Source organism: Mangifera indica, unplaced genomic scaffold (assembly GCF_011075055.1).
Source record: "Mangifera indica cultivar Alphonso unplaced genomic scaffold, CATAS_Mindica_2.1 Un_0064, whole genome shotgun sequence".
NCBI lineage: Eukaryota > Viridiplantae > Streptophyta > Magnoliopsida > Sapindales > Anacardiaceae > Mangifera > Mangifera indica.
Window position 1 is genome coordinate 60,567 of NW_025401156.1, and position 12,905 is coordinate 73,471.

The 12,905-nt window shown below is 30.1% G+C and overlaps 1 protein-coding gene across 1 annotated transcript; it reads left to right on the forward strand.

Moving 5' to 3' along the window:
* The first annotated feature begins 8,118 nt into the window (after positions 1 to 8,118).
* Positions 8,119 to 12,482, forward strand: LOC123207163 (probable L-ascorbate peroxidase 6, chloroplastic/mitochondrial). The gene is given in 13 exon segments (XM_044624445.1): positions 8,119 to 8,343; positions 8,435 to 8,578; positions 8,844 to 8,964; positions 9,035 to 9,135; positions 9,219 to 9,306; positions 10,397 to 10,464; positions 10,556 to 10,642; positions 10,790 to 10,864; positions 10,939 to 11,016; positions 11,094 to 11,198; positions 11,818 to 11,836; positions 11,839 to 11,876; positions 12,019 to 12,482. Coding segments are annotated over 13 exon segments (1,134 nt in total). The 5' UTR covers positions 8,119 to 8,181; the 3' UTR covers positions 12,067 to 12,482.
* The last annotated feature ends 423 nt before the right edge of the window (positions 12,483 to 12,905 follow it).

A 12,905-nucleotide genomic window follows, 5' to 3' on the forward strand; every position in this document is an offset into this window, starting at 1 on the left:
TTACTGGATGTGGATTAGATTGTGATGTGAGCTTTAAGAATGTGAATTGGTTCGGTTCTTGTGCCATTCTGGAGATAGTACGACAATTTTGAAGAAAATTTTGTATAAACGACGTCATTGCCAGCAGTATTTTATTTATTTACGAAAAAAAGTTATTGGAGTAATGGGATTTGCCAACATTACGGGAAGTTTTTTTTTTTTAAATAAATAATGAGAGTGTGAAACAAACGAGATATTTTAAATATTTAAATAATATTTTTTTGATATATTTATTTATGCATTTAAATAATCAAAGGTATTATCCATTTTTCATAAAATCATGTTTTGGCATGGTAATGACGTAAGCAAATGGTGACCATATGTTAATCTCGTTGTGGCCCTAATAAGTGGAAGGAATCGTTGGGAAATGATACGGATTCACTGTTGTCCTGTAACTAATATTGTTAAAATTAGACTGACTCTCAAATAGATTACTTTAATAATTTATAATTCAATCAATCAATTTTAATCTAAATCATTATAATAAAATAAATAATCATAAATAAATGAATTAATATTTTTATAATATTATATAATTATTCTATTAATTAATATAAGTTTCATTTATTAAATATTCTTAAATTTATTACTATATTCAAATATATTTATTTATACTAATAATGTAATACACAGTATTAAAGTAAAAATTATTTACATAAATTTCATTTGATTCATAATTAATTCTTGATGCCAAATTTTAATAGAATAAATTCTTTTACATTTAGAAAAAAGTATTAAAAGAATTTTATAAACCGAATTTTTTATATTACTCACACAACAAATTTATATAAATAATAAAAAATTATTTTTACCAAATTATTTTAACTAAATTAATATAAAATTATACTTAATAGCTAGCCTACCTTCTATCTTCCCAAAAAATTAATGAAATTGTTGTCTTTGAACATTGATATTTAAAATTTGATGGAGACATGTGAGAGATTTTTTGATTTTGTGTTTGATTTTTAAAATAAATCTAATTGTAGAATAGTATTAAACTTTAACCTTTTTTACATTTAATTTGAAATTTTAATATTAAAATATTAGTGTATTTAATGAAAATGAAAACTTGTAAACTTGGCTTTATCAGTTTCTTTTTTTTAATTTAGGGTCAACCGATTTTAATCGAGTTATCAAAGGTCAAAGTTTAAAAACAAACTGGACAAAACCAAAAATAGGTTCTCAATTAAACCAATCAATCTAATCTAATTTTGAAAATACTGCAAGTAATAAAACTGGGTGGAGACAAGGAAACTTCCATCTTATAAGAACATAGATAAGAAATGAAGATTTTAGCCCCATTTGCTTGTCATCCCCTGACTTAAGGTGACGGATCTTACAAAGTTTATATACCTAATATAATTAATAAACATATAAAAGAAAAGAAATGTTTAATGATTCTAGAAACACAAATAATTTTACACTTTCTTAAAAAGTTATAAAATTACCATTAAGGTTAATTTGGTATCCACTAATGTGAATAATAAAAGAGAAAATAATATATATAAAAGAATATAAATGTAAATATTTTTTAATAATATATTAAGATTAAATTTTTAATTTATTAAATATAAAATTGATTATCAATCCAAATTTATCTTATTTTAGATGATTAATTTCAATTCAACATAATAATTCAGTTAAAATCAAATTATCTGTTAAAAAAATACTCGAAACAATTAAAATATCTAATAATATCTCCATTTTAACCATATAATGGCCGCGTGTGCGCCGCTACACCCCAACTGAGCGTGTAACTGACAACAGAAATCCACCCTACCAGTTACGTTGACTCAGAGGCGTGGTAGGCATTGGGTGGTGGATTCTCATGCCTCGTACTCAAAATTAAAATTACAGTCACATGAGCAACGAAATTACTGATATTCCCCTGCGCACGTTAAGTAAGCGCAGAATGGGCCCATCTCCACCGTTGATTGTCGCGATCGTGATGCCATCATAAGTTTCCTCAAATTAGGTTTCTTTGTTGGTATACCGAACCACGTTGTTCTTCACAATAATCACACCAAACGGATCAAGAAGTCTACTACTCTAGACTGAAGATTCAGAGTCATATTTTAAACATATTTATCATTCATTGACTTAGTGCATGTTGGTTCATGTGATTTTATATACTTTTTTTTACATTTTTCAAGAAAATATCAATCATTTTTGACTTATTAAATACTTCTATGTTCCCTGTGTAATTCTAGATCCCAACAATAAATGTGAGAAATACTCTTTTTTTTTTTTTTTTCCTTTTGAAATGTGATATGCTTCCTTATTTATAATAGGTCAAAAGATTTATTTTGATTTATTTTCAAATTTTTACCTGTATAAATTTTAAAAATTTATTCTTTTGTTAAAGTTGTTTGTTAAGATTAAGGATAAAATTATCATTCAATAAAAAATATTAAAAAATAAAGTTTTATCTTATTTCCTTAATTTAAAAAATTAACTATTTTCTTTTATTGAAAGTTTAAAAATATACCATTTCTCTTATAAAGTTTGTATTTTTTCCCATTTCTTCTTTAGTGACTTCCCACCTATCTTCCATCAGAGATTAAAAAAGAAGGAAGGGCAACAGATCTCGTCTTTGTCTGACGCTTGAAGACGGACCTTGACCACAAGTCAAAGATCTGTTGTGTGACAAAGCTCGGTCACAAGTCAAACTTTTGTTGTGTGACAAAGCAAGACAAATTAAAGCATCTCGTGTCATCTAAGTGTTGAACGAAGATGAGATTTGTCATCCTTCCTTCTTCTTTTGTAGCCAACTAAAGATGGATGGGAAGACCAACTCGGGTCACAAGAGAAAAAACTAGAAAAAATGCAAACCCAAAAGAGAAAAGATAATTTTTCAAACTTTGAGTGAGGGAAAATTGTTAGTTTTTTAAATTAAGAAGGAAAATAAGATAAAATTTTAGTTTTTTAAATTTTTTTTATTAAATGAAGATTTTAACAGAGAATTTTAATAAAATGATGAGTATTTAAGTTTTTAGAATTTTGTGAATAAAAATTTGAGAATAGACCAGACCTTGAATAAGAATAAGTCTTTTGGCCTTCATAATATGATAAATAAAAAATGTAACATTACAAATGTCATAGTAGCTCAAGGCCCCATGATAGTATCGTTATAAAGGTCGTGTACTTATAAGGCCGAAAGACATTCTCACCCAAGGTTTGTTAAATCCCCAAACTAATACTCGCTAAGTATTGAAAACTCAAACCTTCACCCAAGGACGATTAAAATTATCATAATCAACTAAATTTAAGAATATATTTGTCATTTAACCTTTAGTTTAAAAAAATAATTTTTTACCTTGTTTTCTCACTTTAGGTTTAAAATTTAATAATTCTTTCCACTCAAAGTTTGAAAAAGTAACATTTTCAACCTACTTTTCTTTCCCAAAATTTTTGGCCACTGGAACAGGCTTCATCACTCGTTTTCTCTAGTGCTCTCTCCCCCTTCTAGTACTCTCTCCCTCTTCGATGATCTCTCTCTTCTATAGATCGAACATCATCACAAAGAAAACACCAAAGATGGAAGAAGCACATTCGTCATTCGTTTGTGCCTTATGATCAGTGTGCAACGAAAGACAAATCTATGGGTTTGATTCATGCAACAGGAGATAGAAGACATATCTTTGCATCTGATTTGTGTGATAGATCAATCGACAAATGTGATAGAAGGCAAAAGATAGATTTGTCTCTTCAATGTTTTCTCTGTGATGACATCCACTCTGGAGGAGTGAGAGATTGTCAGAAAGAGATAGTGTTGGAGAAATCAAGCAACAGAGTCAGTTCTAGTGGCCAAAAATTTTGGAAAAGAAAAGTAAACCCTAGGGGTAAAAATATTACTTTTTAAAACTTTGGGTGAGGAAAAATTGTTAATTTTTAAACCTAAAGTAAGAAAATGAGATAAAAAATTATTTTTAATATTAAATATTAAATAACAAATTATACCATTTTATTTAACTTATTTTGTTAATTTTAATTATTCAAAAATAAAAATTTAAGTTTTTATTATTTAATGAATACTAATTTAAAGATTTAATAACCCTTGGATGAGAACAAGTCTTTTGGCCTACTTATAATAATAAAACATCGTTTGATATTATATGTAGTTTTAAACCTTAAAGTTCCAGTAAGGTATAAAAGGAAAAATTGTTCAAAGGGTGTCGGCAATGTTAATATTATATTAAAAAGAAAAAGAGAGAAAGAATTATTAACTATAAAAATTCTTAAATTATATATCTTTTTTCTTTTCTTTTATTACTTATCTCCTACGTTTAGTACGATATCAATTAATTAATATTTAAAAAGTAATATGGCGAATCTTTTAAAATAAAATTAAAAAACTTCAGTGTCATGTAAATCAAAGGTTTGGTGGACAGATCACCAACATCACCTTTTATTTCAGTTTTAATTGTTTACGCTATATTTTATTATAGGCCAAAAAGATTTACTCCCACTCAAAGTTTAGCATAAATTTGACCGTCAATTTTTTAAAATATAAATATTTATTTATTTATTAATTTTAATTATAATTGTTAAAATAAAAATTATTATTTAAAGAATAAAAAAATTATCTCATTTTTTTTCAACTTAATTTTGAAAAGTATCAATTTCTCTATTTTTTTTCAAGTTTAAAAACTAACATTTTTCTCCTAAATTTAGGTTTCAATTTATCTTTTCATATTTTTCCTATTTAGACCACCCCCAATCTTATGAAAAAGGTTAGTTTTACCCCACTTCAGATTGAGTTTTTAAAGCGTTGTTAATAACTTTCTCTTTCTATTTCCAACATATCCTCTACCTAGACCAAATTGTTGGCATCTATCTCCCTCCCATTTCTCTTCTAACTAACTTAAAATTAGGTCAAAATTGAGCAAGAGATATCGCTCAATTTCGATCAGATTTGTGCCAACATGCATCACCAAGGAGATCGGCAATGAGAACAGAATAGACTGACTAATAGATTGAAACCCTAAACCCTTCCTCCCTGTTCTCTCCCAATTGGTGTAAATTCCTCCCAAAATTGAGCAAGATCTCTCTCTCAATTTTGCATCAGTCGGGAGAGAAATGTAAAGAAAATGTTGGAGAAGAAAGGAGAAGGTTGGCGGTGGCAAATTGGAAACTAAAGCTGAAGTGAGAGTGAAACTAATATTTTTATAAAGCTAAGGGCGATTGTGAAAGAGAAAAATATGGAGTTGAAAACCCTAGACTTTTGGGGGGGGGGGGGGGGGGGGGGGGAAAGTTAGTTTTAAAACCTGAAAAATATCAGTCTAAAGAAGAATTATTAGTTTTCAAAACTAAAATGAAAAAAAAATAATAATTTTTTTATTTTTTAAATAAAATATCTAAATGATAATTTTACTTTTAACAATAACAACCAAAATAAATAAATAGATAAATTTTTAGATTTTCAAAAATTAATATGTATGAATTTGAATTTACACTAAATTTTAGATAAGAATAAGTCTTTATTATAATAATTACTTCGCTATGACCAAAGCTAAGACTACACGTCTACAACAAAAGCGTGACAACACAATTCAGTTGTTTCCAAAACTTTGGATTGTGGCAATACAATTACAACCTCTAGTACTTTGATTTTATCAATTGGTCATGAATAATAAAATGAATGCGTTATATTTATGTATCATATGGTATGTCTACATAGTCCAAGCTATCAAACTTCCCTGTTAAAAAATGTCATATTTACGTAACCATTAAAGAATAATGTTACATGTCCTAAGTTAGGGATGAATATAAATCGGATTGAGCCCGAATAAAAAATAATTTAACTCAAATTTATCGAGTCAACATTTAATTTGAGTTTGGTTCAAATGAAAATGATTCAATTAGAATTTAACTCGAATATATAGTTTAAATCTATGGTTCAAATAAAGAATTTACTCGTATCTAGTTAATATTAATTTTATAATATAAGGGTAAATTAATATTTTTTATATTATGGATAAAATGATATTTTCCTCTCAAACGTTTACTATAAAATATCAATTTCCCCAATAGGAGCACATTATAAAATATCAATTTCCCAATTTTTTGGGTAGGTGTTATTTTGTCCAGTAGGCATGATCGTGCCTATAGGGAAAATAATCACACATTATTTTATATCAAATTTATTATTATTTATCACAAGTCACGGTCTAGTTTTTCCTTCTTTTTTTTTTTTTTTTCAACATTGAAACATTTGTTCCATAAAAAGCATATCATTCATCTACACGAATTCGAAAATGTGTACCCCAAACATATAACACAATTTTAAATAACAAATAAATACTCATTAACAAAATGTTGTAAGTTAAAAGTTCATGGGCTTTCTTTTCGCAGTTGTTAAGTTGATCCCATGGACCCTTGCCCAATCTCAAATACCTAGATTGGGGTTGCACGGCATGAATCTTTCAACAACTACTTTTTACACCCAAAAAACTTAGTTAAAAAACGATACTATATATAAATATTTTTTTATATATAATTATATATATGAAAAATATATTATTATATAATTAAATATTTTTTTATTTTTATTTTAAAATTAGTTAATCATATAATGATATATATATATATATATATATATATAAAATTTTACCTTTTCAATAGTACAAGTATGTACAAAGATTATACTATTATTAACCTAATGCTTTCCCAAGAGCAAACGAAAAACTTTCGGAGAAATCTAGTAGTGATTCATGGCTCTTGGCACTATGCATGATTGTCAGTGTCTTATAATATATTATATATATTTTATAATATGATATAATATAGATAAAAAAATAATACATATTATGAGATATATTAAATTAATATGATATAATTAATATATTGTATGATATAATACATAATATTGATACAAATCAATATACGTTTTTAAAAAAATAATATTATAGTATAAGTGTATACGAAAAATTTAAAATTTGTTAAAGTATTTATGATATTTTTTAAAATTAATGATATATCAATTATGATATTATAAAATTTTATTTTTTTAAAAAATATATCTTATGTTAATATTTGATGTATAATATAATAAATTATATTTTTAATACACAAAATAATATGCGACCCTACTGTCCCAGGGCTAACATTGTCCACAAATATATCCAATAAGAAAACCGGACAGGACGAACAACTCCAACGAAAAGCTATTATGGGCTGGTGCGCGTGTCTGCCATCAGCATTGGGCCGCGTAATCCAACACAATGGGAGAGGGTTTGAACTTTGAACCAGCCATAAACACAATAATTCCACCCAAGGTTTGGGGATCTGACTTTCCCACCCTTAAATTCTTAAACCATAATTCTCGCCCAAACCATAACCCCCTTAACTAAAACGGGTTCATAAATAGCATTAGAGAGATTAAGTACCTTATCACTCACAATTATTTCACTTTGTAAAATTACATTTAAAAAAGTTATATGGATGTATTTGGATTTGATGAAAATTGCACCTATCAATGTGTGATCTTACTTATATCACATACTTTTTAAGTGTAATTCAAATATAACCTAGTGAGAATGATGATAGGCAAGGGCAAGTGACAACAATGATGTTGGCAACTCTAGTTCGTTCAAAAATAAATCGTGGAGAATACTAAACACACTATGAACATAAATCAAAGTCGATCAAATCATCCAAGTTAAGATCAAAATAAATCTAATATTTATAAGAAAGATTAGACAAACGATAGAGTTTGAAAAAAATAGGGCGATCAACTATTTAAACCAATAATGACAATCATTATAAAAGTGGATTGAAAGAACTAAATGATTAGAATATATACACACTAAAATTTTCATTCTATAATTGTATATGATTAATGATAAGATTACCATGACTAGTGTCTTTTGCTCTTTGCATCTAACATGGAAAGACTAAAGTATAGTTTCCCAAATCCATAAAAGGGCCCAAGTTATGATCTTTAAATGATTTTTATGTCTTGATATTATTGGTTTTTATAACTATTGCATTTTGGGTGAAAGTTATAGTTTAAGAAATTAAGGGGCAAAACTAACTTTTCCAAACCCTGGGCGACACGGTAATTTAGGCACCATAAAAATAGGAAAACAACCAAACGGTAGGTCTAATTTCACACAGTTTCACCAATCGTCGATAGCCAACATGCCTTATTCATTGAGCAGCGCCGCCACTTCCCGTCTCCTCTCCTCCCGTTCCGCCGCCGCTGTCTCTAAGCTTGCTTTCGCTTCTGCTTCTGCTTCCCTTTCATTTTCTTTCTCTACTTCTTCTTTCAAATGTCTCAGATCCTCTCCGCTCATTCACCAGGTAGCATTTATTTTCTCATTTAATTTATTTACGGCATAAATAGGTCAAAATGAATTTGTTTGTATTCTTATTTTTACTTTGTGGAGTGTAGAAGAGATGCTTGGTGAATGCGACGAACCGACAGTTTAACACATCAGCGTCGCCGAAATGTGCGGCTTCGGATCCTGCTCAATTGAAAAGTGCTAGAGAAGATATCAAGGAGCTTCTGAAAACCAAGTTTTGCCATCCTATTTTGGTACGTAAGCTGTCACTCAACTCAATTATTGAAACTGTAACGGTGCTTGTGAATTATTAAATAATTTTCCTTGCTTTGTTTTGTAGTTAAGGTTGCTAAACTTATTTTTTGTGATATCAAAATATCAATGTATACTAATGACAAAAATGTTGCGTATAATTTTTATTTTGTTATTATTATTTATCCCCAGTTCACCTAAACAAATTGTGGCTGCCTAAGAAATTGTTGTCATGTGGTTTAAAGCTTGTTGTGAATGATGTAATAGGTTCGTCTTGGTTGGCATGATGCGGGTACTTATAACAAGAACATTGAGGAGTGGCCTCAAAGGGGTGGAGCTAATGGAAGTCTTAGATTTGAAGTTGAGCTTAAACATGGAGCTAATGCTGGTAATGGTTTGAAAATTTGTGCATTTCGGCTTGGTTTGGAACATTGGCGCCTCACAAGTTGTCATTTCAGGCCTTGTGAACGCATTGCAGCTGATTCAACCCATAAAGGACAAATACTCTGGTGTCACCTATGCAGACTTATTCCAGTTGGCCAGTGCTACTGCTATAGAGGTTTTACTAACTGTTGCTTTGATTTCAATATTTTTCAAAATGGTTTAGATTTTAGAGATTCTATCTATTGCTTTGAAATTCAGGAAGCCGGGGGCCCCAAATTACGCATGAAATACGGAAGAATAGATGTCTCTGGACCTGAGCAGTGCCCTGAAGAAGGAAGGCTTCCTGGTTTGTTAACCATTCACTTTTGTAGTCTTTGGCAGTATATCATTTAACTTATGGTGCCTACATCAATCAAAAGAACACAAATTTCTTAGGAAGTAGTTCAACGTGATGAATAATTCCTTTGGAATCAATATGGTTGATAACGTGATGCATAGGGACATGCTCATGTCTAAAACTGGATTCGAATCGAGCTCAAACTTGAAGTTTAACTTTTATGAGTGTTCGGTTCGTTAAACTCACAAATTTAAAAAATTCGATACAAAACAACATCATTTTTATTAATATATATTAAAACAACGTCGTTTTAGTAACAAGTCAAACTCAAAGCTTGCGACAAACTCGAACTTGAGATTGACTCTTTTGAAATGAGTTGAGCTCGAGTTTGGTTCCATATAAATTGAGTCGAGTTCAAGTTTAACTCGAATCAAGCCCTATTCATGTCATGTCATAATCCATGAGATCTTGATGAGTGTGCTTTGGTTAAGCAAAAAGTTAAGTGTTCACATATTTCTTTGTGGAATGAGGGTTAGTTGAGTATTTGATACTGTGGAAGGTTAGGCAAATTACTTAGATCATGAGATTTTGTGTATGTACTTTGTTTGTATGGGAAGTTATTAGGCACTTCAGTTATTAAAGAAAAATATATATTTATTTAGGTTTCAATCTGCTGACAATTTAAAAATTGATCACTTAATCTTCAAATTAACTTGTCCATTATTGCTCTCTCTCTCTCTCTCTCTCTCTCTATATATATATATATATATATATATATATATATATATATATATATATATATATAAATTTGTAGCGCTCATGTTTTTATCGGCCGGCATAAAAGAGTTATCATGGCATCAATGCTGAACCTTGTAGATGAGTCTTGAGTTCCTACATATATGGCTGAATTGTTTTCTTAGAATCTTTAATAGTAAATCTTCCAATTTTAGGTTGTTACGATACTTAAGCATATTCTAGGACTGATTGAACTGGTTGTTGTGTGGTTTGGTTATTTTTTCCATATCAAATCCACTGCTGCTTGTATGGCACTTCAATTTTAACTTAGCAGCTGACTTTGAAGCATTCATCTTACTTCTAGATGCTGGCCCTCCCTCACCAGCTGAACATTTGCGAAGTGTTTTCTACAGAATGGGATTAAATGATCAGGTAACTTTAATTGCAACTTTGTAAGGTAGATTTGGTCATTATTTTATCGCAAATTTGCATGCAATGCTTTATATATCTCTTCTTTCTGCAGGAAATAGTTGTTTTATCAGGTGCACATACCCTGGGAAGGTCTAGACCTGAACGGAGTGGTTGGGGAAAATCAGAAACAAAGTATACGGTATAAAACCTCTAATTTTTAATATTCATGTTGAGAGTCTTTCAAATTTTTTGTGGAATGCGTAATTTGGATGGTTCATCTAATCTATTAATTTGCTACTAGCGCTAGTAAATAGCTAAGAAATTAATAGAAAATGTTGTATGACAGAAAGATGGACCCGGAGCTCCTGGAGGGCAGTCCTGGACGGTTAAATGGTTGAAATTTGATAATTCCTACTTCAAGGTTTGAAGTTAGACCATACTCTTTGTGTAGTGAGAATCCAAAATTCCATTCCTGAATGTGATTTTCTTGTGCAGGATATTAAAGAGAAAATGGATGAAGATCTTCTTGTGTTGCCTACCGATGCTGTCATTTTTGAAGATCCTTCATTCAAGGTGAAATTTAATGAAAATTTACTGTAACACTTACATAGAATCATCATTTTAGCTAATAAATATTGCATGATTTGCAGGTATATGCTGAGAAATATGCTGAAGATCAGGAAGCATTTTTCAAAGATTATGCTGAAGCCCATGCCAAACTCAGCAACCTTGGTGCCAAATTTGATCCTCCTGAGGTTAGTTGATTTTGAATGCTTGGTTTGGTGTTTTCATGAAATATGATAAATTAAAATTTCTTCTTGCATTAGTGTATACTCTATTCTTTTTAAAATGAATTTCAAGTATATTAACCGTTTGCTTTTGATGGCTCCTTTTATTAGTAAATTCATTGGTTCAAAATATGTGCAGTCGTTGTTTGAGATTTATTCATGCAATAAACGCCCAGTATAGGAATGGACCTAATAGGACTTATCATTATACTTTAAAAGTTGATAGCATCCTGGATAAAGACTAATGTACATGAACTCAAACACCAAGATTTTTCACATGAAAAATACATGAAGAAATTGTTGTATGGTTGGTTTCTGGAATTGTTTCCTTGATATTTTGAATAGCTTGGATTCTTTTCACATAAACACGTGCATCTTTAGTGTGCCAAATAACAGTAAAACGGTAAAACCATCTCCAATTGATCTCTGGGGTCAGCCTGACAAGTGACAAAACATTATCATCTTTCGTTATCAGAACAGCTCGCATTCTTGGCTTCGGTTCAAGGAGTTTGCATATCTAAACTTTGATTGGCAATGATGAAGATGTTTTTTGACCTTTTATACTAATTCACAAATTTGTGATTAGGGTATCGTGATAGATGATAGCCAGAGAAGTTCGTAGCTGCCAAGTATTCTTCTGGGAAGGTTGTAACTATGAATAATTTTTTTTTTAATATATTCTTTTAGTTAGTGGCTAACTGGTTATCAAAAGTTTGCTGCTGTCTCATGGAGGAAATTGTGGATGGCTAAATTGTTTGGCTTCTCTTCTCTTCATGATTTTCTGCAGGATTTAAAAAACAAGTATCTTGGTTTCTTTTGCGGTATCTATAAATAACACAGGAACCGAACTCCCAACTAAAACTTGGAAGTCTAAATGAAGTAGAAAGAATAAAATTCAATTAGTGTAATTGCAGACAGAGCTGCCAGATGCTATGAATCTGAAGATTCGGCAGGGTATGAAGCGGCTGGTGGAAGCCCAGATAAGCCTTTAAAGTCAAACTATTTCCCAAATATCATGATTCATGGTTGTGATTGCTGTTTTAGCATCTGTTACATCTCTTGCTGTTTTAGCGTCTGTCTTTTGACTGCACAAATTCTTTTGGTCGGTACTCCCTCCGCTTTCTGGTTTGAATGGGAATACAATGTGGCAGTTCATATCATGTTTATTAGTACCGATATTTCCCCGATAAATCTTACTATGTTGGTGGAAAATGATACATATTTTTGGGTGAATCGGAAATTGTTACGATATGGATGAGTGTATGCATCAATAATTTTATCCATACATGCTAAGAGACCTTTTTACACTATGTTAGGTTGGAATTGGGTCACCAATCTAGTTCAACAAAACCGTGTGCACAAAAGACCCCTTAGGCCCTTAAGCTCCAGAGGCTTTTGCTTAAAAGTAGGGTTGGATTTGAATCACACTGAGTTCAATTTTAAGCTCGTTTAAATTCAGTTTGATTTAAGATAGTTGAATTTAAGCTCGATGATTTGCTATAAACCCATGTTCGAGTTTAAACCCAAAATGAAGAGTTAAGTTTGGTTTGCTATTGTAGCAAAATTAAATTTATTTATTGAATTTAGACTTAATTATGTTTTCCAATAAAGGAAAACATAAGGAATGAGTTGAAATATGATGAGAAATGAAATTAATCAGCTTCTCATGCCTAA